At 44.1% G+C, this 27965-nt stretch overlaps 1 protein-coding gene across 1 annotated transcript; it reads left to right on the top strand.

Moving 5' to 3' along the window:
- Positions 1-3632: 3632 nt before the first annotated feature.
- Positions 3633-27956, top strand: sema4f (sema domain, immunoglobulin domain (Ig), transmembrane domain (TM) and short cytoplasmic domain, (semaphorin) 4F). Its single transcript, XM_077589320.1, has 15 exons — positions 3633-4250; positions 19276-19421; positions 19496-19555; positions 19644-19745; positions 20795-20906; positions 20984-21106; positions 21174-21328; positions 22305-22486; positions 22558-22687; positions 24645-24846; positions 25207-25316; positions 25386-25537; positions 25614-25669; positions 25749-25939; positions 27009-27956. Exons 1-15 carry the CDS (start codon positions 4160-4162, stop codon positions 27594-27596), a joined length of 2400 nt encoding a protein of 799 aa, XP_077445446.1. The 5' UTR covers positions 3633-4159; the 3' UTR covers positions 27597-27956.
- The last annotated feature ends 9 nt before the right edge of the window (positions 27957-27965 follow it).

Below are 27965 nucleotides of genomic sequence, written 5' to 3' on the forward strand. Positions count from 1 at the left end.
TCACAACAACTGTTAAGACTATTTCGCAGAAGAGCGCTAATTTGGCTCCTCAAAGCGCCACCATTTGACGTCAAATGCTGATTGCCGCGATTGCAATCTCGTTTCCTTTCAACCTGACAATGTGACGTCCAATTACTGTATTTTCCCACGTATAAGCTGTATTTATAACAAAAAAAAGATGACTGAATCAAGCGATATTGACCCAAATTATGTGCAATCCAGCAGACGATCCTTTCGATTCATATAGTATCTCAGAAATCAGTGGCGGTCCGTGCATTTTCTCATAGCGCCTTCAACGGGTAAAATCCACTTCCTAGCAGCATTTAATGATTAAATACAAACACTGGAGCTTAAATACAAACACATAACAGAACTTGGTTCACAATTGAAATATTATATAGGAATATAGCCATATTTTACTCACCAAAAATCCTTTTTAACTGTACACAATATCCATCCTCCTTTCTTTCTTCCTTCTTTTCTATCGCCATCGAACCTAATGCTGAAAGTCGAGCCTGTTCTGTCGTATTTCTGGCATAGTCTGTCTTGAAAATGGCTTTAAATCAACACAACAATATATTTCCGTGTGCATTTCGCTCCTAATACAGTTTGGTAGCTCTGGCTAATCAATAGCCAATCATAGTTGGTGAAAGCGATGACGTATCCCTACACCTACGAGAAGGCAATGACGTATCCCTACGCCTGCGACAAGACATTGTGGTGTTGCCAACTCGAAATCTGATTGGTTAAAGCAACAGTCTTATCGATGCTTGTTTAATGCAGCAGAGCCCGCAGAACTGATTGTGAAGGCTTTGAGGCAGATTTCTGACCCTGGCAACAAATAATGGCTGAAACGTGATTGGTTAAATGCTTCAATATGAAAACACAGTGCAACCAGGGGGAAAAGCATTGAAAGGAAGCTAACAGACAATTTTGAATTATTTCATAAGTATTGATGGACAAAATATAATATATGATTCAGATATTTCTTAGGCCAGCAGAGAAGGCCTTGAAGGCCCTGACGGCCCGCCAATGTCAGAAATACCACGTGCGATGATTTTTGTACTTAAAACCATGAATATGGAGGTGAAAATAATGAATCGGGGGTGTCTTGTGCGACATAAATTTTGAAATTCAACGATTTTAAGGCAATTTTAAGGGTACGGCTTATATGCGAAGGTGTCCTATATGTGAGAAAAACGATACATGATTTTAAAATATTTTCAAAGCTCTGATTGTTTTTTATTTTTAGCAAATCCCACCCCTCCGCTTGTCTTGGTTTGATCGAGCACTGCCCCCTTTTTGAATCCTGGATTAGGGGGCTCTGGCCACCATGGCCTCTTCCACGCTGCCGGGGTGGCCTTATTGGATTAAGAGGACATTTGCATCGCGATCGGTAGAAGGTCGACGACGAGTGCATGGTGGGATAGCGCTTGGAGGGCTCAGCGCGTGGCGTATTTAGGTCACCTTTTAAAGATTGCATACATTAAATGAGAGCGTTGAGCACCCTGGGGACGGCGGTGGCGGAAATGAGACGTGCATTTATGGATGGGTAGATACTGTAGATCGGAGGGGGCGGCATTCATGCCAATTAGATCTCATGAGGCCCGAACCAGATTATTTTTGGCCCAAAAAGTTGATTTACTGGTCGCCAATGGCATGAATTGGCATATAGACAACCTCCCTGAGCACATTGAGGACCACTGTGATCAACATCAGAAGTGATCGGTATGGCCACACCCCCGTGACCGGATGTTTTGTCGAAAGAACGTTTGGTCGAACGGACGTTTGGTCGAACGGACGTTTGGTCGAACGGACGTTTGGTCGAACGGACGTTTGGTCGAACGGACGTTTGGTCGAACGGACGTTTGGTCGAACGGACGTTTGGTCGAACGGACGTTTGGTCGAACGGACGTTTGGTCGAACGGACGTTTGGTCGAACGGACGTTTGGTCGAACGGACGTTTGGTCGAACGGACGTTTGGTCGAACGGACGTTTGGTCGAACGGACGTTTGGTCGAACGGACGTTTGGTCGAACGGACGTTTGGTCGCCGGGTTCGCTCACTGTCAAATTATGACAGAGAGTTTACTGTTGATATTTTGATATTAGATATTTAGATTATAATTTTGAGAGCGGTTTCAACAGTAACAGCCCGGCCAAACGTTCGTTCTACCAAACGCCCGTTCTACCAAACATCCGTGCTACCAAACGTCCGTGCTACCAAACGTCCGTTCTACCAAACGTCCGTTCTACCAAACGTCCGTTCTACCAAACGTCCGTTCTACCAAATGTCCGTCCTACCAAACGTCCGTTCTACCAAACGTCCGTTCTACTAAACGTCCGTTCTACCAAACGTCCGTCTACTAAACGTCCGTTCTACCAAACGTCCGTTCTACCAAACGTCCGTTCTATCAAACGTCCGTTCTACCAAACGTCCGGGGACTAAACATCTTTCGACCAAACGTCCGGTCGACCAAACGTCCGTTCTACCAAACGTCTTTCGACGAAACGTCCGAGTACCCCACACCCCAGTATCACACCTGCAGTCAGCAGGTGCATTTTTACTACCCATACATTATCTAGTCGTTCTAAAATTAATCATCATACAATAAAACTATTTAATTCTGTATGTATAGTACGAATGAGCTCCAAAGTCGGGATGAACAACCCGGTGGGCCGGATCGGCCCCTCAAGCGGCCCGCTTCTGGCCCGCGGCTTGCATGTTTGACACCATTAGCCATCGACCGGCGGTTTGTGATTTGCTAGCGCATTCGCTATGACCTGGATTTCAACAATAGCATGCAAATCCAAAGGAGTGCATTGCACAGCACTGTAAACATTTCTAGAATAGAATTCGGGGTCACAGTTTGTATGTGTGGATAATCAGCCATGGCAGTGCCTTTTAATACCAGCCGTAATTTATGCATTTATGTGTAAAAATTAGCATGTTAATAATACATGCGGGTCACAGGCATTTTTTGGGGGGCTTGTGTTGTCTTTTTGGACCATAAAGTTATGGTTTGTAGTTTGTTTTTGGTACTGTGGAAGTTTTGTGAGTTAGGTTTTCAACGTTTTTCATTTGTATTTTTAATGGAATGCTTTTATCTTTGGAGTCCTGACTTTTGATAGGACGTTGTTGACCGCCGAGCGGATAATGATGACGAAACATGCTCACTGTGACTTTAATCATCATAAAGCATTGGCCTCCCTTTCTAGTCGTTCCCTCACCTTTGACCCCTCTCCATCTTAGGCTCGCAAATCCTTTAATCCAGGCTCCAACGTGACCCTATCTTTTGTCCCAGTCTCGGGGTACGCGTCTGTCGCCATTACAATGAGATGTTTTGTTGGAGATGTTATGCAATTAGAAGACTGTCATTTAAACAAAATATATGAAGCACCTTTAAGACTTGAATCTAAATAAACGTTTATGACATCAACATGATCATTTTTATTAGATCCAAGGACAATAACGTCAAAATACACCCAAGAATGTCCTTTTTAGATCCAAGGGAGTCATCATAAATAAACGTACAAATGTCAGTCCTAGTTGTACTGTCCCTTTGTACGTCACCTTATTTACCTGTTGTGCTGCCTCTTCCGGGGGCGGAGCCTCCAATCCCCTTTTAACATTCAGTACTACTACGCGGGGCGTCAACACGGAGCAAAATCAGCTCTCGGAGCTTTGCTGATCTTTCCCGATGTTTCCCATCGAACATCCCCACTTGGCATTCCCCGAAGAAGACGCGCTTTTCTGCGTGCTTGGATCGGGCGGACCGCACGCCATCCCCCGCTTCCCCATCCCGGAGAGTACCGGCTGAACCCTCTCCTGCACGAGATGCCTGGACTTTGGGCTACTTTTATTGCAGTTTCTCGCCTAGGAAAATGATGGATTAACCCTAATAAACATTTAAAAAACCTACACTTTTTTGGCCAGGAGCGGACGCACATGGCGTGCAGAAGGAACGGTCGCCGGCGATGTGACAGCAGATCCGGGCAAGATATTCTAACACATCGCGGCGTTATTTGCGTCTTTGCTATCCTCAAACTCGGTCGGGAGGATGCCCCGCATCTGAAAAAGCGGGGTTATAAGTGGAATAAATCGAGTTAAAATCGTGGATCTCCAGCCCCGCACTCTGACCGGACAGTAGCCGAAATCGGATGACTCTCGCCGGCGTGATGCTCATCCTCCTCCCGGTGTGCTGTCTGCTCCCTGGATCCTCCTGGGCGGCCACCCTGAGCGGATTGCAATGTGAGTGGATGACCCTGAAAATGACTTGTTTGTTCGTGCAAAACTTTTACATTGTTGTTGTGCCATTTTTAATGTTGTTCAAATAAATATGCCGTTTACTGTAGCAGCAAAACAAGTACCAAAACACTACAAATCCAGCAGGATCTTTCAAGATGTTGTTTTGGTACTGGTTTTGCTGGTAAAGACACCAGCATATGATGGTTTTCTTATCAGGGAATTTCAAAATATTCCAAATTAGGGATGTCCGGATGGCATATTTTTGCATTTGCCAATCTGCCAATATATTTTGATACTTTCATTATTTATCCAGCAGTTACACAACAAATTTAGATGTATTTTATTCTTCTAGCAGATTTCCAATCAAACCAAGCACATCCATTTCCATAACATCTGATAGCTTGATAACACCTGCTACCCTTTTTCAACTAATAATAATCAAAAATATTTACTCCTTGACTTGCTTACATTTTAAAATGTATCATTTGAGTTTTTGTAATATCACACACACCACTGTGCATTATTCATACATACAATTTACTTTGTGCTAGCTCACGTGGCGCCTTTATTTCCATCATTATTTATTTACTTGTAGTCTATCGCTCTGGGGATGAAACTGCAGAGGAAGAGTATTCACATATTGTCTTTGTAATAAGCCAGGAAGCGGAATTGTGTATTTATATTTTTGCACGATGGAGTAGCAAAACTGCAAAAAATACCCCCTCAAGCTGAAATGAAGTGGGCAGTTCCACTCAGGGCACCGTGCCAGTACTCTTGCTTTTTTTTTTCTTTAACTGTGGCATGATAAATGGTGACGGAGCTGAGTTGAAGTAGAGACAACGAGAGCGAGGACTGGCCAGAAACTCTATTTCCGAGCGGTCCGAGACTCGCGTGCAATGTTAATACGACGCCGGCAAGAATTGGCGAGGTTGACGGCGAGTTCTCCGACAAGCTCCCTCTTTGTGTTGTGACCGCTGGGGTCAGCAGCACACATTTTGCCAGGCTTCCTGTTTTCCTGGAAGTGGAAGGACGGTCGGAGCGAGAGGAGAACTCGCCCGTCAAATCAGAATTCAACACAAGTGTGGCAAAAGAGGAAGACCTGAACGGCGTGACGGGCGATTGGGAAAAGATCGGAGTATTGGGGTGGTGTCATGTGACCGTCACGGTGCGAGGATAGGGATAAATATTGCTTTTAGTTGTGACAAAAGAGGAATAGTCAGGAAATGTTATTGGTACTCGGACGTTTGGTCGCCGGACGTTTGGTCGCCCGGAAGGTTATTGATAATTACCATTTAAAATTGTTGCTCAAATTCCCTAAATACAAACTGCGAATTATTATTTTGTCATACTTAATGCCCTATTAATTATTAGGCTAAAGAACCCATGTACCCATACACACTTGGACGGTTGGTCGCCGGACGGTTGGTCGCCGGACGTTTGGTCGCCGGACGTTTGGTCGCCCGGACGTTTGGGTCTGGGCGACCAAACGTCCGGCGACCAAACGTCCGGCGACCAAACGTCCGGCGACCAAACGCCCGGCGACCAAACGCCCGGCGACCAAACGCCCGGCGACCAAACGCCCGGCGACCAAACGCCCGGCGACCAAACGGTCACGAATGTTATTGTAGTTTGTTAAATGGGTTAGCTTCAATTGGGCTAGCGTATGAAGGTATACCCTTGTTTTTTACAATTAAATACTCTTATACATTGAAAAGAAAGAACACACCATTTTGCAGGCTCAATCGTTTGTTGACGCACAGGTAGAGAAGCGGAGTGACTTTTACGCCAATCAGAATGCAGAACACAATGCACGATGCAAATCCGTGAAGTCGCGAAACTGTGAAAAGTAAACCGCGTTATAGCGAGGGATCACTGTAGGTTTGTTTTCGTCCTTTACATTGGTTTTTCTTACCGTATTCACTTCAATTCAATGACTAAATTTCAAAAGAAAATTCCAAATAAAACCATTTTGCCGTCTTTTGCAACATCACACGAGGGACGAACAGCTTGACGCATTTCGTAAGCGACAACAGGTGTTTAGAACAGTCCCGAAGATGACTTGTCGTATTTTTAAAAGGCGCCCCCCCCCCTGGTTACTACGCTCTGTTGTGACTGGATGAAAGTGACCCGACCAGCTCCACTGACTTCCACCGCTTGAGCTCTTTTAATGCCCCTCACGTGAAACTCGTTAGGGTTTCAGCCCCACAAGGGGGGGGTCGTTAGGCTCCCAGCAGGGCGGCGGCCACACGGATCCATTTACAGTCGAGCTCCTCTACACATGCGATTAGCGGGCATTACGTTGTTCTTTATGCCAACCCGTGTTCGCCAATGCCACGCAGAACCGAGGCTACCCCGTGTTTGCGTTCGAGCGAACTTCGGACTCAGACGAGACATTTTTGTGTGTTTCTCTGCCAACATTCTCAGATGGCTGGAGGCGAACTATGCATTTGTGTGGGCGAGGATGGTGATTCCTTACCCAAAAAAAAAAGGCAGGAATGAAATCCCGCTGAAAGAAATGTGCCTCTCGGCGCCTCGGAACGGAGATAAAAACAAGACATTGAAAGACGGCGGAGGTTTAATGTTGTTGTCAGGTGTTTTGTCTAGTTGGCCTATGTAAAATCCTCATGACACTCTGGTAAAAACACACACAGTGGACTATGTTGTCGTACAAGTGGGAATAAAAAGGAAGCTTTGTGCCAAGACAAGAGAAGTGCTTTTCATCCCTGCCATTCTTCTATTTTCCCATCTTGGCGTCGCTGAAAGAGGCCAGTGTGGTTTTCGTTTGAGGGCTCAAAAATCCAAGTTAGCGTGAATATCAGTGGCGGGCCGTCAGGGCCTTCAAGGCCTTCTCTGCTGGCATAAGAAGTATCTGAATCATATATTATATTTTGTCCATCAATACTTATGAAATGATTCAAAATTGCTTTTCCCCCTGGTTGCACTGCTTACAGATGTGTGTTTTCATATTGAAGCATTCAACCAATCACATTTCAGCCATTATTTGTTGCCAGGGTCAGAAATCTGCCTCAAGGCCTTCACAATCAGTTCTGCAGGCTCTGCTGCATTAAACAAGCGTCGATAAGACTGTTGCTTTGACCAATCAGAATTCGATTTGGCAACACCACAATGCCTTGTCGCAGGCGTAGGGATACGTCATCGCTTTCACCAATTATGATTGGCTAGTGATTAGCCAGAGCTACCAAAGTGTATCTGGAGCGAGCTGCACAAGCAAATATATTGTTGTGTTGATTTAAAGCCATTTTCAAGACGGACTTTGCCAGAAATACGACAGGATAGGCTCGACTTTCAGCATTAGCTTCGATGGCGATAGATAAGAAGGAAGAAAGAAAGGAGGTTTGGATATTGTGTACAGTTAAAAAGGATTTTTGGTGAGTAAAATATGGCTATATTCCTAAATGATATTTCAATTGTGGGCCCGGTTCTGATATCTGAAAAGCTCCAGTGTTTGTATTTAATCACTAAATGCTGCTAGGAAGTGGATTTTACCCGTTGAAGGCGCTTTGAGAAAATGCACGGACCGCCACTGGTGAATATAATTAGAAAAAGCAACGTTTTTGAAGCATCCAATTGAAATAGGATTTGCCGGACACCTGACCACTTGTCGTCGTTAGTGTTACACGTTGGATTGTGGCGAACTCGCCCACCGGGTCAGCCAAGGGTCATTCGTCTCATGTCCATCTGTTCATCTGGCGCTTGTAATTGATTCGTCAAAATCCAGCAGATTTTGTCATGTGTTGTTTTTGGGTGGCTTTTGAGAAGATTGCACTCCAAGCATGAATCGTCTGCTCATTGGAATTCCTTCCTAGCGGCGAGTCGTCTCTCTCGAAATCTGATCAGATAGAAGTTGAAAGCAATTATTATTCGGAGAGAGCGGTTTTGGGCATTTAGACACAGGCGGCTACTCATAAGTAATGGAGGCTTTGAGCGCTTTTTGGAAAATCGAACTTCATTTTAAAGTACGGCAGATTTTTGCAGCTCCTTTTCTTTAAATCTAAGCCTCGTTCGAGGCCACCCTCAATCATTTTAATTGGATTAGTTGACACTAAGAACAATGATTGTCCAACGTAGTGTCGTAATTAATGCGCTGCCAAACAGGCACGCCTCTCACCCCCTTTAAATGTGCCACGTCTCAATTTTTATTCCTTTTTCTTCTGGAACAAAACCACCACCCGCACTTTCCCTTTCCCGCATGACATCAAGTCGAACCTGTTCGCAGGTGAGACGCGAGCGTCCTCGCCTCAACCGGTTTGCCAGGAAAACAAAGATGGCCTCGGAGTCCTTCAACGAGGCGTTCAAGCACACGCAACCGAACGCTAGCACTTTACGACGCTGAGTAATGGATCCTCGATAGTGAAGTCCTAATTGTGTGTCGGCTGGGGGGTTGGGGGTGCTGGGAAGGAAATCCTTAATGACAGGAAAGTGGTACAGGCTGAAAAAAAAAAAGAAAACATGGAAGCATTCCCTGTTGCACACCCATACTTGGATGGGGTTGATGCAAAAACTTCCTATTATGTTTGAGCACTATTGTAAAATCTAGTAAAAAATGGTATCTATGATGTCAAGTGTATAGAAACCTCATTAAATCCCACCCTGTGCGCCCCCTATGCCGTTCTTTATTGTGCTTGCTTTTAATTGGAGTGTCAGGTGGAAATCAAATGCTCCCTGGGACAAATCTATCTAAGTTGTTTTTCCCGTATATTGCTCTAGTGGTGGGTATTCAACTAGACCACCAGTTAAGCCATTTTCATACGAGTTAAAAATTATTTGAAAAGTCAGTTAATCCTTTAGATATATAGCCGCACCCTTAAAATTGCCTTAACATCGTTGAAGTTTACAATTTCTCTCGTATAAGCCGCCCCGTGATTCACAATTTTGCACCTCCGTGTATAAGCCGCACCCTTAAAATTGCCTTAACATCGTTGAAGTTTAAAATTTCTCTCGTATAAGCCGCCCCGTGCTTCACAATTTTGCACCTCCACGTATAAGCCGCCCCCTTAAAATTGCCTTAACATCGTTGAAGTTTACAATTTCTCTCGTATAAGCCGCCCTGTGATTCAAATGTTCTATCTAAGTTGTTTTTCCCGTATATTGCTCTAGTGGTGGGTATTCAACTAGACCACCAGTTAAGCCATTTTCATACTAGATAATAATTGTTTGAAAAGTCAGTTAATCCTTTAGATATAATGCCGCACCCTTAAAATTGCCTTAACATCGTTGAAGTTTACAATTTCTCTCGTATAAGCCGCCCTGTGATTCACAATTTTGCACCTCCGCGATATATTGTTGACATCAAAAAATGTCCAAATACTCCACTTGGATAAATTTTCCCTTTCCTTGTGCATTTTTTTATAAGTCCGACTTATAGTTTTGTAGCATCCATTTATCATCAGGCAGGTGTAACCCCAAAACCTATCAATTATTGCGGAGAACCACAGCGGGTTTGACATTGGAGAATAATTCCGCCGGCATGGTGACGTCAAGTAGCGTCTTGAGCAATCTCATCGGTCTAAGTGCTCTTTATATAACGAGCTAGCATGCGCGCACTTTCCGTTACTCCGTCGGCCGTCCAGATGAGATTAAAATTGCCGCTTCCCTCGATGACTCACCAACGAGGCTAAGCTTATCTTAGATTGTTTTTCAGACATGTTTTCCACAACCAGGTAGCGTCCTCCCAGGGACCCCAGCAAATCAATGCAACATGCCGAATTTTTTGACTACCGTATTTTCACGACTATATGGCGCATCGTATTTTTAGCCGCAGTGTCAGTAACGAGTGCTATTTCTGTATTTTAAACACACAAAGGACGCACCGTTTTTAGACGCGTATATATTATATATGATTATCTAACCGCAATAGCGCTGGCGACCGGAAGCAGCCCCAGACTCTAGTTCCGGTTTCCGGTGTGCAGTGACTGCTGGGATATATAGTTCTTGCACGCTACACCCACACGCTAAAAACACGTTTTTAAAAAGACAACGGAAGCAAAACGGAGTTCGGTTGTACTTTATTTAGCCATTTTACAACTTACTCACGTCATCATCACCCACAAATCCATCAAAGTCCTCATTTTCTGTGTCTGAATTAAACAATTGTCCAAATTAGTCATCAAAAACGCTGAGTTTTATACGTTCGTCCAGGCGGCCACAATCCATTCGCAAATAGTAGCTAGCTGGTAGCTAGCGTAACTTTTCCAATGGTGCTTTCCATGCTTCGTCAAGCTGTATTGATGTCCATGTATACAGGCCACAATCCATTGGATGTATTGACGAAAGAACTACTACATATCCCAGCAGTCACTGCGCAGTACTTTGTCTATGGGAAAATAGTAGAGTCGGTGTACCCTATCAACTGATTCATTTCATTTTATCATGATAACAATTTTAGTATTGGTCCATATATAAAGCGCACTGGATTATAAGGCGCCCTGTCTATTTTGGAGAAAATTTAACTTATGTGCGCCTTATAGTCGTGAAAATAATACGGTAGCTTAAATTCAGAACAATCTGCTAATGGGACTGTTTGACAATTTTTTTAAAGCCCGGCTTGGGCTGTTATAGTAGTTAATGCGTTTCGCTTAAGGGTGATGTGGACTCATCCTCTAAACATATGGCTTAACTGATGCTTGGTATGCATATGTGCGTGTAGGGATTTAGGAGTTAATTTCTGGGCGTGGCATCCACTAATAGGCTTTTAGTTTGAAGTGTGTGTTGAAACAAATGCTTGCATCCTCCTCTATGTCCTGATATTACTTGCATGCTGTGTAGTTTAAAAAAAAAAAGTATGACGTTACTGCACACAATAGGTAGCAGTGTCTAAATTTCGACTAATGGTTAACAGGGTTAATAGCTCACCGGCTATGAGAAGCATATTAATGTGAGAGTTCTTTGTGTCGTTTTGGGTATTTATTTCTTTATTGGAGCAAATGCGTTTTATGTGTCAATCCATGAATTGATTGTAAATGCAATCTGGGAACAGTTGTTGTGGGGCTGATCGTTGAAGGTGAGGTGCCAGAGGGCTTGTCATTGTAGACCTTGTTTGCGGACAGGTGTCGTTTGTTTGCGTGCTGGATTCTGGCACGCAGAAATAGGAGATGGCCGTGCTGTTTGGACGGCGACCAAGTGGTTTTGTCATTTCCGTCTTTGAGGTCTTATCACCTGTTCTGCTTTTATTTCACTGAAAGAGGAAGAAATACTGCGTTTGTGAGTGTGTTCCTCAACCAAAAGTGGAGCTCCAATAAGTTTTGTCAACTTTTCAATGAGCAGACATACTACTACTACTACTACTACTACTACTACTACTACTACAACAGCTCCATCTGTAGTAGATAGATAACACAGCCCCCTTACTACTACTACTACAGCATCTCCATCTAGTAGATATATAACACAACTTCTACTACTTCTGTTACTACTACTTGTACTACTACTACTTGTACTACTACTACTACTTCTGTTACTACTACTTGTACTACTACTACTTGTACTACTACTACTTCTGTTACTACTACTTGCACTACTACGATTTCTGTTACTTCTGTTACTACTACTTGTACTACTACTACTTCTGTTACTACTACTTCTGTTATTACTACTTGTACTACTACTATTTCTGTTACTTTGTTACTACTTCTTGTACTACTACTACTTCTACTACTACTTTTTCTGTTACTACTACTTCTACTACTACTACTTTTTCTGTTACTACTACTTCTACTACTACTACTTTTTCTGTTACTACTACTTCTACTACTACTACTTTTTCTGTTACTACTACTTCTACTACTACTACTTTTTCTGTTACTACTACTTCTACTACTACTTCTGTTACTACTACTTCTACTACTACTACTTTTTCTGTTACTACTACTTCTACTACTACTTCTGTTACTACTACTTCTACTACTACTTCTGTTACTTCTACTTCTACTACTACTTCTGTTACTACTACTACTACTTCTGTTACTACTACTACTTCTGTTACTACTACTTCTACCATCTCTACTACTACTTCTGTTACTACTACTTCTGCTACTACTTCTACCATCACTACTACTACTTCTGTTACTACTACTTCTACCATCTCTACTTCTACTTCTGTTACTACTACTTCTGTTACTACTACTTCTACTACTACTTCTACTTCTGTTACTCCTACTTATGTTACTACTACTTCTACTACTACTTCTACCATCTCTACTATTACTTCTGTTACTACTACTTCTACTACTACTATCTCTACTACTACTTCTACCATTTCTACTACTACTATTACTACTACTACGTCACCACGAATTTTAAGAAAATACGGTATGTTGCTTTTGTTACTGAGATGGAAATCGAGATCATCAGATACAGCATTGTCATGTGAATTGGAAATGTGTCCCATTCAATTCTTTGGAATCTTTGGAAAACCGGTTTGCTAAAGCGTCGTTTTTGTACGTTCCTCATATCGCAACGTGAACAAAAAAAATCGGCTTTGGCGCCCCTCAGGTGCACCAAATCTTGTCAAGCGGAGGTGAGCCGTCATGTCTCTTCGGCCTGAAAAGAAATGAAAAGGGATGTCCATCGGTCCGGTTTGAAGTTTAATCAAGCAGACACTTGCATTGGCCTGAGCGGTTTGTGGGGGGAGATTTATCACGGGTGGCGGTTAATCACAGCGATGGGGGCTTATTAGACGAGAGTGACCACCCCCCGGGAAAGTCACAACGCCGCGAGATGACAAGAGGCCCGCAAACATAAAGGAACGCCGACGCTTTGTGACGCTTTGTGAACGGTGGTGCGTGTGGACCTCGCGGAAGTGTTCCCGTTCACCAGCTTTCACACATGAACGGCGTATCTGATTACATAATGGAGGAGCCACTCTCGGGAGGGCGTGTCTGTGCAGGCACAGAGATGGTAAAATAAGACTCATCCTTTAATAATTAATGAAGCTTTTTTTTTGGTCCCCGGTCTGGGTTTTTGGACACGTGGCGTGCTAATTCAGAGGCCCCGAATGACGCGAATATGCAGTACGTTTACGTAAACACAGTGTGATGCCGAGTTTAAGTTGGAGATAAATGGAGCTGAAAATGGGGCGTAGGATGATTTTGTCACCCACTCGACAAGCAGGTCGTTCTCGTAATACTCGACTTCACAAATGTTTTGGATTTGCGGGTGCGGGAATCGGCAGTTGTTAACAATGCTTCAAAGTTTTTTGTTGTTGAGATTCGAATGAATGAAGTTGCGTGAAAGCAAGCAGTCAAACCTGTTTGTCCTTTGTCTGGCAAATTCTGGGACAGCCCCGAGTTGGATTTTTGGACCAGAGAATGGTCTTTTGTGACGACCAAACGTATTTTCTTGCGTATAAGCCCTAACCTCAAAATAAATGTTTATCTTTTCTTTGGCGTTTGGTCTTTGTCACCTTGCAGTTTCGTGCATGTCAAGTTTGATTAGTGCGCATATAAGCCGTACCCTTGATATTATATATACAGGCCACAATCCATTGGGTGTATTGACAAAAGAACTACAAATCCCAGCAGTCACTATGCAGTACTTTTTCTACGGGGAAAATAGTAGAGTCGGGGGCTGCTTGCCGTAGTTGTGAGAGATGGTGTACCCTATCGACGTATTTTATTTTATCGTGATAACAATTTTAGTATTGGTCCATATATAAAGCGCACTGGATTATAAGGCGCACTGTCTATTTTGGAGAAAATTTAAGACTTATGTGCGCCTTATAGTCGTGAAAATACGGTATATGGGAGAAAAAAAAGAAAGTTAGTCAAATTAGGACACCTAGATTATTATTGCGGAGAAGCCAATACAGAAGCAGAGTCTCCGCCCCTTAGTTTATCTATAAATCTTGTTTATACTGCCCCCGAGTGGCTTGCACATCCTAATATGCAGTGCGATATTATGCCGAGCTAATTTTCGTCATTGCAGCGCAACATCGTGACACGGCAGAAGCGCCGATGTCTCCCAACGAAAACCACCAAGGAGGTTTTCCCGTTTTAGGTCGGACACGGACGTCCCCATTGTATTGCGCAGGAAGGAAAAGCACCCCCTTCACCCCCGCCCCATCGAGCAGAGGGTTGATGACATCACAGAAAGGCGCAGGGCATTATGGGAAATGCCCTTTTGGCCTTCATTTTTTTTTTGGAAAGTCATAGATCGGAAGTGACCGTGGAAAAATGCGGTATTGATCCTCTGCGTAGAGCAATTAGCATTCTGTATGGGATGACTGTTCTTTATTTGTTCTGGTTGGCTTGCTGTTGAGCCAATGAATAAGTAAACATCCCCAATATTTGAAGGCTCCCGTGTCTGCGGTGATCTATTGTGTGTGACAGATCATCACGGATGCAGACGTACCCCCGACGGGCCATGTTTTATTCACGGGTGACTCTGTCTGTGCGCGCCAAGGGTGAAAGAGGCGCGGCTGCACCGGGCATTCAAGTACAGGAAAGGAAAAAAAACATCGGTTCTGGTGACGCAGTTATGACATAACAAGCGCACGCAAACACACTCATGCAATATTTGTTTCTGTTTCAACGGGCCGGTGTCCCGCGTTCTCCGGGGATGCTAAAAATTCACACGCCGCCGTCAGCGTTTGCAGCGTCGGCGGAAAAAAAATAAGGATTCGGGAAGCGGGATTTGTAGTTGGGAAATGTTGGAGTTTGCTGTTTCGTCCCCTGACTTCATCTACCACGTAAAGCCTGGCGATAGAAATAATAAGGCCGTTAATCCCCCTCGAATTCATTCGGCCTCCACTGATGAAGTCCTTCTGGCGTCTCTCATGTGTAAAACTGCTGTGGGAGATTTTATTAAAACGCTGTCGAAACGAGCAAGTGACAGGTCTTCAATTATTAACGACAGAAATGTTCTTGTGGGGCTGTGAGGATTTGGAGGCATATTCTCTTGCATTTAGTCTAAATTGCGGGGTGTCAAACTCGGTTTTGGTTGGCGGGCCACATTCAGGCCACGTAGATCTCATGTGGGCCAGTCCGGTTTATTTTTGGCCATGAAAAGGCACCTCCGCGTATAAGCCGTAGCCTTAAAATTGCCTTAAGATCGTTGAAGTTTACAATGTCTCTCGTATAAGCCGCCCCGTGATTCACAATTTTGCACCTCCACGTATAAGCTGCACCCTTAAAATTGCCTTGACATTGTTGAAGTTTACAATTTCTCTCGTATAAGCCGCCCTGTGATTCAAATGTTCTATCTAAGTTGTTTTTCCCGTATATAGCTCTAGTGGTGGGTATTCGACTAGACCACCAGTTAAGCCATTTTCATACTAGTTAAAATTATTTGAAAAGTCAGTTAATCCTTTAAATATATTGCCGCACCCTTAAAATTGCCTTAACATTGTTGAAGTTTACAATTTCTCTCGTATAAGCCGCCCCACAATTCACAATGTCGCACCTCCGGGTATAAGCCGCACCCTTAAAATTGCCTTAACTCCGTTAAAGTTTACAATTTCTCTCGTATAAGCCACCCCCTGATTCACAATTTTCCCCTCCATATTCATGGTTATAATAGGGAGTACAAATGTGTTACTTGAAGGGAAAATGACCATATCGGCCGCATTGTCTACTTGTGTTATGGCGTTTCGTCTTTGTCACCCTGCTGTTTCGTACATGTCAAGTCTAATTGGTGCATATATAAGCCATACCCTTGATTCAGTCATTTTTTTAGTTACAAATATGGCTTATATGCGAGAAATTTCATAATTCTCCATGTGCAGTATAAATGAGCTACAGAGTCAGGCAGAACATCCCTTTAGGGGCCGCCTCTTGCCCGCGGGCCTTATGTTTGACTAGTCTAAATCCGTCCTAGCAAATCCCAAACTTTACATTGGATGTTATTATTAGTCTTGCCTGGAATAGTTTTATTTCTTTATCCGGTTCTTTGGAATATCAACAGATGTCTTCATTCCGTAAGTAATTCATGTCCACGTCCAGTCGCTGCAGGCTCTCGAAACACCGTTTTGGCGGACATGGGTGAATTTAGGGCAAGCCTGATTAGTAGTGCTACCGCTTATCAGCGCCAGCCAGTCGCCCGCTGGCCTGGAGAGAGTCGAGTTGGGTGGGGGGGCGGGGATTGGACGAATCGGGAAGCGGAAAATGACAATCCATGTCGGGGGGCCCGGGATTCGATAGGTGAAAAGAATTACCGTACAGGGGAAAGCGCTTGACAATCCCGCTCAGACTTGACCGTTACTGCATTAACAATGACCTTTTGCAGGGATGCTGACTTGCACATTTTATCGATATTTCCGCCATTTTTTTTTTTTTTATTGACTGAAGTATGATTGTAGTGGGTGGACTGTCTGAGCCGCTGTATCCTGTTGAGTAGGAAACGGCAGCTGAGAGAATATGACTGTGTGTGTGAGTAGAACAGCTGTGTCCTGTCCTACCTTAAGGCTTCGTCTGCGTGTTTTGGTTTTTTTATTGTTTTTTTTGGGGTGGATATGTTTGAAAAGTCATAACATTGATGTTATGACTCTTATTCTGATGGCCCTTAATATAGGTTTTTTTCTTTTTTGTCCTTTTTGGTGGTGCAAAATTCCTGAAAATGTCAGAAATAACATTTTAAATTGATATTGAAAACGGCTATTGACGTCCAATCTGTTTTAAAAGCAGTGATTGGACGTCTATTGTTGCCAAGGAGTTCAGTGAGATTTATCAAAGTAAACGCCCCATAGTAAAATACACACGGGCCACACTTATTTTAATTTGTTTTATTGAGAATAATATTTTATTTTATGACCTGAATTGCAATGATTTTTTTTTCATTTATTAACATTTAAATAAGATTTTCCTCCCCCTGACACCCAGGTTTATTATTAATACACTTTAATCAAAACAGGGAGACATCATTATAACATACTCTGGCTACAACTTGCAAGGAAAATCACTCCTGACTCGCCTTCGTCCAAGATGATTCTAAAGAAACGGCATCTTCCTCTGTCAATTTAGTCAGCGCATATCAAAACATTTAAGGTAATCTGATTCAATTAATTGCATAAGCTAACCGAATAACACCATTAAGGTCAAAAAAACAACTGCCACAACAATCTCATATTAGATCGGAACCAAAAACACCTGCGTAAGAATTTGCACAAGTAAGCATACAAAGTGACCCGAGCGGATCGAAAAACAAAACAACTGCGTAAGAATTTGCACAAATAAACATAATAATTTCTTTATAAGGTAAACAGAGCGACCGTATTTTTTAAACAATAATGCGAGTATTTTCGGAAGTTGATTCGATTATCGCCATCTGCCGGAATCCAAGTCAAAGCAATTTAAGAGTCCCTCGTAGATCTTCATTGCCAACTCAGATCAACAGTCTCGGCCTGGAAAATGGTGTCCTGTTCGGTCAATAGTCCTGAAAACAATTAACTGGCCTCGAAAGCAGCTGTGCGGGGAAAGTGTCCTCAAGCTTACTCGGTCCCAACATAAAGTATAGCAGAAATTAAATTATAACTTCATTATCTATTAAATGCTTAATGAACATATAGTAACAACCCAGAATAAACCCAACAGTTATTTAAAATATATTTCTCATTGCAAATTATTATGGATCTTCGTCCTACATGAGTGTGATTAAAAATATTGAAAAAATATCCTAAATCATGAATGAAATATTTTAGTAAACACATCTATTACATACATATTTCTGCATGAAACCAAACCAAACAGTGTGTATCTTGAATAACTATTAAGTTGGCTCACTTGTATCTCAAGGCACTACTATATATCATGGGCGTCTACATTTATGAGCTAGAGCTGATACACACACCCACACACACCCACACACTCACCCGAACACTCACTCCCAAGTCATGTTTAATATATAATGACTGAATAATTCATCCCGAGGAAGCAAATGTTTATACTTTAACTCTACTGATTCATTTATTCACTCAGCAACCACTTATTAAAGATACATTTGATTTTTAGAAGGTTCTCTGGCTTATTTTTGAATGTAAAATGTTGCTTTAACCCTCGTAATTTCACACTGGAGGCCAATTTGTGTGGTCGATGCTTGGGTCTCGTGGGACGATATCCCAGAAGACCTTGCTTTCGGCCTCTGTCACCAACACTCATGTCACCTTTGTGTGTGCAATGAGTGGAAGAGATAAGGGTGCCTGTACGCTATATATTGTGTACTATGAGAATGTGTGTGTGTGTGTGTGGCTGGTTCTTCCGGTGCAAATCAGAGCGTCGCTAGCTTTTAAAGTGCCAGGAGGCTTTTAGTCGGACAGATGGCTTCTCAGAGAATGAGAAATGACATTCTTGCCAAACGGAAACTGACACACTAACTGGCTGGTAGAATGCGGGTTTGTATGTGTCTCCGGCGCCCCCAGTCCAATGGGATTTGGCGTTTATTGGCGTCAATGGCAGGGAAACATGACATGCAAGTTGGACAGATTTGGTTACCCTTAAAATGGCCTTAAAATCGTTGATTTTTACAATTTCTCGTGTATAAGCCGCTCTATGATTCACAATTTTCACATCCATGTTCATGGTTTTAATAGTACAAATGGGTTACTTTGAGGGAAAATCTTAAGAAAAATCACCGCATGTGGTGTATCTGAGGCGTGACTGGACGATTCGCCGAAAGGCGTTTCGCCGACGGACGTTTGGCCGACGGACAGTTCGCCGAACAGACGTTTTGCCGAAACGGGATTTGGAGTAGCCATTTTGACACGCAATGTAATTTATCAAAGCTGGGGATTGATGTCTGACACTGAGAAAAAACAACACTAGAACCGGCGAATCGTCCGAGTACCTATCTGAGGTACTGTATGAATCAAAATCACATTATTTGAGCTAGATTATAGCACGTTTTGTGCGCATATAAGCCATACCAATCCGGCTTATATGCGAGAAAATACGGTAGGTTCGCCGCCAACCAATTGTGTGAATAAGAAATGTGTATGTCTTATTTTTCAATTATTTGGAGTCCCGAATGTACTACTTGATTAATTTAATATATTTCTGAATCTCCCACTTTCTACTCGCAGACACCGTTTTAGGTCGTCGGGCGTTTGGGGGTGTGGCCAACTTCAGCACGTTTCTCCTGGATCCCTCGTCAGGGGTCCTCTTCATGGGGGCCAGGGACGCCATTGTGGCAGTAGATACCAACAATCTTAACGAACCACCACGCACGGTGAGCGAGTCGTTCAAAGAAGCGATTCTCGGCCGCGATTGGAACATGTTTATTTGAACGTTGACCCGTTTCAGGTGGTTTGGGACGTGCCGCCGGAAGGAAGGAATACTTGTATGACTAAAGGAAAGAGCGAGGTGAGTTTGGAGAGAGTTCAAAAAGAAGGACTAAATGGAGATTTGCAAGGTTGCTCTTTTATGGATTGCTGTTTGTCGCTCTCTGCAGGGCGACTGCCGAAACTACATCCTGCTCTTGAAGTTTCACTCTGACGGACGGCACATCTACGTCTGCGGCACGTATGCCTTCGACCCCAAATGTGCCTTCCTGGTGTGTGTTTTTGACTTTTTGTACTCGGATTCCTGGGGAAACCTGTAATGTGGAATTAGATCCCGTTTGAACCAGTTGCGTAGGGACCCGTTGGTCGTAGATGACATCCTAGGTTAAGTGTTTTGGCCAAACCGATGACGAAAGAGGGCAGATGTCCTTCATGTTTTCACCGTACTAGACTCGATCTCTAAAAGATGCCAAGCTTTGTAAAAAAGCCGTGACCGGACGTTTCGTTGAAAGACGTTTGGTCGACCGGACTTTTGGTAGAACAGACGTTTGGTAGAACGGACATCTGGTCGCCGGGTTCGCTCACTGTCAAATTATGACAGAGTTTACTGTTGATATTTTGATATTAGATATTTAGAATTACATTACAAAACGTTCAAGCTCCGAAAAAAGTTCTGGAACCAATGAATAAAACTTTACATATAAAGTACTGCTCTACTTACAAAAGTTTCAAGTTATGAAAAACGTTCTGGCACCAATTAATAAAACTTTACATACAAAGTACTGCTCTACTTGCAAACGTTTGGAGTTACGAAAAAAGTTTTGGCACCAATTCATAAAACTTTACATATAAAGTACTGCTCTACTTACAAAACTTTCAAGTTACGAAAAAAAAGTTCTGGAAACAATGAATAAAACTTTATATATAAAGTACTGCTCTACTTACAAAAGTTTCAAGTTATGAAAAAAGTTCTGGCACCAATTCATAAAACTTTACATACGAAGTACTGCTCTACTTACAAAAGTGTGGAGTTACGTAAAACGTTCTGGCACCAATTCATAAAACTTTACATATAAAGTACTGCTCTACTTACAAAACTTTCAAGCTACAAAAAAATTCTGGCACTCTCTCTCTCTCTCATGATTATAATTTTGAGAGCTGGTTTCAACAGTAACAACTCGGCGACCAAACGTCCGTTCTACCAAACGTCCATTCTACCAAACGTCCGAGTACCCAATAAAGCGGGTCTTTCCTCCGGTCTGGAACCAGAGAGTCTTGTACATTTTGTTCTACTCCAACGCCTGTCCCTCCCATCCTACAGGAAAGGTCCTCCCTCACCCTGGAGAAGGATACCGACGGGCATGTGACGATGGAGATGGGAAGGAAGAAGATCCCCTTTGACTCCAGGAAGCCATTCACAGCTGTCATGACAGGTGATTGGCCGTGGGGTGACGTCGTAAGCGTCGGGGCAAAAAGCAACTTCATCAACCCTGCGTCTTTGTCCGCCAAGATGACGCGCTGTACGCCGCCACCTCCGTCAATTTCCGCGGGACGGAGTTCCTGATCACCCGAGCCACGGGTCCGGAGCAGAAGCAGATCCTTCGAAGCGATCAAAAAGTTCACTGGCTGGACGGTCAGTCCAATCGCCAGTTGCGCTCGGATGGCGTGTTTTTGATGTCTTGTTGTCTTTGATATCGCAGAACCGGAGTTTGTGAGCTCGGCGGTGGTGGAGTTGTCGGCAGATGACGAGGTGACGGGAGAGGACGACAGGATTTTCTTCTTTTTCAACGAAGTAGCCATGGAATACAACTCTTACTCCAAAGTCCGAGTGCCCAGAGTGGCACGAGTGTGCCGGGTGAGCAGGCCATTCGGGATTTCATTCTTAAAGTACCGTATTTTCACGACCATATAGCGCATCGTATTTTTAGCTGCAGTTTCAGTAATGAGTGCTATTTCTGTATTTTAAACACACAAAGGACGCACCGTTTTTTTAGACCCATATATATTATATATGAATATCTAACCGCAATAGCGCTGGCTACCGGAAGCAGCCCCAGACTCTAGTTCCGGTGCGCAGTGACTGCTGGGATATATAGTTCTTGCACGCTACACCCACACGCTAAAAACACGTTTTTAAAAAGGCAACGGAAGCAAAACTGAGTTCGGTTGTATTTTATTTAGCCATTTTACAACTTACTCACGTCATCATCACCCACAAATCCATCAAAGTCCTCATTTTCTGTGTCCGAATTGAACAATTGTCCAAATTAGTCATCGAAAACGCTGAGTTTTATACGTTCGTCCAGGCGGCCACAATCCATTCGCAAATAGTAGCTAGCCAGTAGCTAGCGTAACTTTTCCAACCCTGCTGTCCATGCTTCGTCATGCTGTGTTGATGTCGATGTATACAGGCCACAATCCATTCCCAAATAGTAGCTAGCTGGTAGCTAGTGTAACTTTTCCAACGGTGCTTTCCATGCTTCGTCAAGCTGTATTGATGTCGATGTATACAGGCCACAATCCATTGGGTGTATTGACAAAAGAACTACTACATATCCCAGCAGTCACTGCACAGTACTTTGTCTAAGGGAAAATACTAGAGTCGGTGTACCCTATCGACTGATTCATTTTATTTTATCGTGATAACAATTTTAGTATTGGTCCATTATATAAAGCGCACTGGATTATAAGGCGCCTTGTCTATTTTGGAGAAAATTTAAGACTTATGTGCGCCTTATAGTCGTGAAAATACTGTAGCTTTTATTCTTCATCCATCTGGTTCTGAGGCGCCAATGGATTTCTATTCACTTCATTGTTTCGTTTGCTTTTAGTCTGACGTGGGCGGTCTCAGGACTCTGCAGCAGGATTGGACCACCTTCCTCAAAGCCGAGCTGGTGTGCGAGGACAAACTCCGCCATCAGCGCTTCGACGTTTTGGTGGACGTCTTCACCTTGCGACACTCACCCCAAGAAGCCAGGAGCACCCATTTTTATGGACTTTTCACCACCCACTGGTAAACGGAAGAAGCGCACGCAAACTAGCGAAACCATCTGTGTTTTAATCGCTTCCCTCTGGCGCTTTTAGCCAACCCGAGGAGTCGGCGGTGTGCGTTTTCAGCGTGGCGGATATCATCCGGGCGATGAACGGCCCGTTTAAGAAGCGCAATGACAAAACAGACACGCCCACTCCAATGGGCTCGCCAAGGCCCGGTCAGGTATTGTGATTCTTTCACCCTAGTGGTACTTCAAAATGCAAGTTTTGCACAAAAATTGTTATCTCAAACGCTTCATTTTTATCGTTGATGTTGACCTGGGCAAATTCTGTTGGGTCATGTCAGAATTGGTAGACATTTTAATATCCCACCCTACACATTGTCAACATACAAAAATTTACTTACACAATACAGTGGTACCTCGACATACGATCTTAATCCGTTCCGGGACTGGATCGTATGTTGAGCTTTTCGTAACTCGAGCGGACGTTTCCCATTGAAATGAACTAAAAACGAATTAATTTGTTCCAACCCTCTGAAAAAAGGGGGGACTTTATCCACGGCAACGCACTCGTAACCGAACAAACAAATTTAAATTAACTTGGATTAATATATACAGACACACTCAAACACACGTTTAATGTAATGTTAGGTTCATCCAATTGTACGTTTATCCTTAGGTTTTTCCAATTCAGCTTTCAATAAAAAAGGCATCTGTAGTCACATCATTTAATTCTTGCAAGAAGAGAATACATCCGGCCGCTCGCCCCACAAGATTATTCTAACGAGTGGCATTATGTCCTGCCCATTTAAGGCCTCAAATCAAAACAATTACAAGGTTATCGATTCCAATTGCGTAAGCAAGAAACACAACAATTCCATAATCAAGCAAACCTAGCGTCAACCTAGCGTCACAAATTAAAACAATATGCGAGTAATCGATCCAATTGCGTAAGCAAGAAACAAAACAATTCCATATCAAGCGTCACAAAGGAAAAACAATATGCGAGTTGATTGATAGCCATCCGCTGAATCAACAACAATTTAAGCATCCTTCACAGATCTTCATTGCGAACTTGTATCTGGGGAAAGGGTTGAGGCGTATCTTCCAGTACTCAGTCCTCGGAGCAAGAACTCAGTGTATTGTTTTATGTCCTTGCGAACTTGTATCTCTCGCTGGACCCAGCTGTCCTGGAGAGCGACCTTGGCGTAAGCGTTTGTCTTCACATATTAATTCAACTCAAACATAAAAGCGATCAACACATATATATATATATATATATATATATATATTGTTTAATATAGTTACACATTTAGGATGAGCACTACTATTCAAATATATTGATTAATATAGTAAGCATGTATATTATAAGGCTTTATATTCATTGCAAACACATTTATAATAAGGATTACTCCAACATGTAACTTTACACAAAACTAAATTCTAGTTTTGTCTTAATCTTTTGTTACCTTTGTTTTCCGGGTTAGCGGTTTGCCACGCCTCCACCCTCACGTTCGCTATCGATGGGCTGTTTGCTGTTGTATTCCCTTCAAAATATTCCGAAAATGATGCACACAAATGTCCTCACAATAGGATAACGCACGAACACTTGCCAACGACAAGTAGTCTTGAATGAGCGATCGCGGGAGCTAACAGGCTAAGGAAGGTATAACAGCCTACCCATGTATTGATTGTGGGTAATGAAGTTTTATTCTGAGAAAGGGTGCCATTGCCTATCGTTGTTGTATGCACGAGTATACTTCATTACCCAGAAAGCCCTCTTTTTGCCCGCGCATGCGCGTTGTGCGTTTCCTGGTCGAAACTCGTCTGAATAAATCGTTCAGTCCTCATAGATATAGTAGTTGTACACGAAAGAGATGCGGCAAAAAAGACAGTGCGCTACAATGATAAACAGCTTCTCATGTCATGGCCACCTGGCTTGGTCGCATCTCGAAATTTTGATCATATCGCAGGCGAATTATTCGATCGAAATTTTCCTCGTACCACGAGCTGATCGTAGGTCGAGGTACCTCGGTACTAAAACATGCTGTATTTGTCCTAATACCAAATCGAAGATGTCCTATAAATCTGGAATCCTGATTGGTCAAAATTAGCATCCAGAATTTGAAACGCAGGCTAGCACGTCTGATGATTGTTTCCCCCCGCGTCCTTTTAAAGTGCCTGAACAATGCGCTGAAGGCCGAGGGCTTTGACTCCTCCCTGAAAATCCCCGACAACCTCTTGGCATACGTGAAGAACCATCCCCTCAAGCAGAGCGTCAACGCCGCACCCATGTTGGTCAGGAAAGGAGTCACGTACACCAAACTGGCCGCCGCACTGATCGGTCGCCGAGAGGAAGCCATGTTGCTCCTTGGAACAGGTGAAATCCCCGTGTGCGGTCGATTGGTCGCCGGTCTTTTGGTCGCCGGTCGATATAAGAGTTTGTATGTACATGCTCTGTCCCTTTAAGAAGCTACGTCAGTCAGGGTCTTAACAAGTTCTCCAACAAAAAACAATAAAAGTCCGGTAAATTTGGAGCTTTTCTTTAGCCTAATAATTAATAGGGCATTAAGTATGACTAAATAGTCATTCGCAGTTTGTATTTAGGGAATTTGAGCAACGATTTAAATGGTAATGATCAATAACCTTCCGGGCGACCAATCGACCGTGTACCGAAGTCCCTCAAGAGTCCAAACACGGACATTGGTGCTAGCGCCTCTTTCTGCTTACTCGTCCGCAGACTTTGGGGAACTCCACCAGGTGGCAGTCATCGAGGAAAATGCTACTTTACTCCGAGAGATTGCTTTATTTGAGCCCACAGAACCGGTCAACAATATCTTGCTGGACCGAGTAAGTGGCGTAACAACAGTCGCCGGCACTTAGGGTCTAATCAGCTGATCGTTTGCCTTTGCCGGCCAGGGTTGGGCTTTGGTGGGCACGTCCCGGTCTCTGGCTCGCGTCCAGGCTGAAGATTGCACGCTCTACTCCAGCTGTAAATTGTGCGCCCGATTCGCAGAACTGAGCTGCCAGTGGGACGCCAACCACCGGCGCTGCCGTCGCTCCACGGCGACGTAAGGACGACCCGTCACTGCGAAGAGCTTCTAAATTCAGCTCTAATATGCTTTTCTCATGATCACCTGCGCTTAGGCCCGGCCAGGGAGATGTCATAGAAGAAGCCCTAAGAAAATGTGACTCCCAGGAAGGTATATTTATCACACTAAATAGCTTTTAGTGCATAATGAATGAGTCGTTTCCCTGGTAACCCACGACTGTGGTCCGCAGAGCGCTGCTCTCCGCCCATCAAGGAGCTTCGGGTGTCCTTGGGTCTGCATCTCCTGTTACCCTGTCCACAGTTGTCTCCCAGGCCATGTCGCTGGGAATACCCACATAACAGTCTCACCAAGCAACGCCACCCCGACCTGGAGGTGACGGTTACCAAGGACGGACTGGGAAGTTACATTTGTGCATGCCAGGTACGAAAGAGACTGCTCAAAAATGCATTCAAGAGCTGTACAATCCCGTGACCGGACGTTTGGTCGAACGGACGTTTGGTCGAACGGACGTTTGGTCGAACGGACGTTTGGTCGAACGGACGTTTGGTCGAACGGACGTTTGGTCGAACGGACGTTTGGTCGAACGGACGTTTGGTCGAACGGACGTTTGGTCGAACGGACGTTTGGTCGAACGGACGTTTGGTCGAACGGACGTTTGGTCGAACGGACGTTTGGTCGAACGGACGTTTGGTCGAACGGACGTTTGGTCGAACGGACGTTTGGTCGAACGGACGTTTGGTCGAACGGACGTTTGGTCGAACGGACGTTTGGTCGAACGGACGTTTGGTCGAACGGACGTTTGGTCGAACGGACGTTTGGTCGAACGGACGTTTGGTCGCTGGGTTGTTACTGTTGAAACCAGCTCTCAAAATTATAATCATGATAGAGAGAGAGTGAGTTTAATATCTAAATATCTGATATCAAAATATCAACAGTAAACTCTGTCATAATTTGACAGCGAGCGAACCCGGCGACCAAACGTCCGTTCGACCAAACGTCCGGTTGACCAAACATTGGATGCGGATTGTACTCGGACGTTTCGTCGAAAGACGTCCGGTCGACCAAACGTCCGGTCGACCAAACGTCCGGTCGACCAAACGTCCGGTCGACCAAACGTCTGTTCGACCTTACAATCCGCATCCAATGCCGGCAGCCCTGGCGTCCACTTTAACAAACCATAATGTACATGCGATAAAACAGAAACAAAAAGCCAGCATACTTTATTTGAAAATTTTATTTTAAGTGGTAGGGTGGTTAGCATGGCGGCTAACGCGTAGGGTTCGAATGAATGATTCTTTGTAATATTTCATATGCCAGAGCAGAGCCAATTTTACGACGACGCCGTTTTGAAAGCTCATCCCGTGCCATCGGATTAATTTAATCCCATCGTATTTTCACTTGACGGGGATTTGAAGTCATTTTATCTCCAAATTGAATATCCTCCTCTCCATCACAATTAGGCTCATAAATCTCTCTGTCCACGTTATAGGAAGGGCAAATCCACGACCCCGTTCCGTGCCGGCGGGCGGCCTATCAGCTGACGCTGGAAGACCCCACCTCCGCGGGGGCCGTGGCGGGATGCGGCCGTCACGTGGTCGCCTTCTACATCCTCTTTTTCTTCGGGGGTTTCCTCTTCGGGGTGGCCATCCTCTACTTTGTCAAGCGTCGCCGCGTTCCGCGAGAGGGCACGGGGCGGGACGCCGCTAGACCGACGCCGGGATTCCGCGAGACGGACAAGCGCAACGGAACCGCTTGCGCCGTCCCGCCCCGGGCCCGGAAGCAGGGCAACGGCAGTCACCATGGCAACAGCGTGAGCGCCCCTAGCGGCAAAGCCAGAAACGGCAGCGGCGGCAACCCGTACGTCGACTACGACGTTTTATCAGTCGACGTGTTGGACGGACGGACCGCCAGGGGGGAGACGCGGGTCCCCGAGGTGGGAGAGAGGGAGTCGGTGGAGGGGGCCGAGACGGACGAAGGTCCGGGGGAAGGGATGCCCGCGCTGGACCATGGGTTTGCCGGGTTTCCCATGTTTAAGAAGCCGGCGCCGCTGGCTCCGTGCGAAGAAAGCTCTATTTGAGAAGCCATATTGACACCCGTAAAATGGTCACTGACTTTGGATGGGGTTGTGAAGAGATGTCATGACACGCATTTGAAAAAGAAAGAAAAACAGATGGCTGAAAATGTCATTGATGTGCAATCAGAGCGTGGCAGGAGGACACAAAGACACGCGTAAGCCATATAAATCCTTCACTCCGATTTCCTCCAAAGAGCTTTGCACTAGAAATACGACCAAAGGACAAATGAACCGAGGACTGATAGGCTCGCTAATTGCTTTCTGGGATGGTAAGAGAGTGCAAAGAGCAATTTTGTGGTCTTTGTGTGGTTCCCTATTGTATTGTTTTTGTTTTTGTAATAAAGTTAAAGGCTCTCTACTAAACTGTGTTCT

This window comes from Stigmatopora argus, chromosome 20 (genome assembly GCF_051989625.1).
Source record: "Stigmatopora argus isolate UIUO_Sarg chromosome 20, RoL_Sarg_1.0, whole genome shotgun sequence".
NCBI classification, from domain to species: domain Eukaryota; kingdom Metazoa; phylum Chordata; class Actinopteri; order Syngnathiformes; family Syngnathidae; genus Stigmatopora; species Stigmatopora argus.

Bases quoted from the DNA above. Each gene is read 5' to 3' on its own strand.
- sema4f (XM_077589320.1), top strand. From the start codon at position 4,160: ATGACTCTCGCCGGCGTGATGCTCATCCTCCTCCCGGTGTGCTGTCTG. The intron at 4,251-19,275 runs GTGAGTGGATGA...TTCTACTCGCAG, and splicing joins CACCCTGAGCGGATTGCAAT to ACACCGTTTTAGGTCGTCGG. The intron at 22,487-22,557 runs GTAAACGGAAGA...TGGCGCTTTTAG, and splicing joins GGACTTTTCACCACCCACTG to CCAACCCGAGGAGTCGGCGG.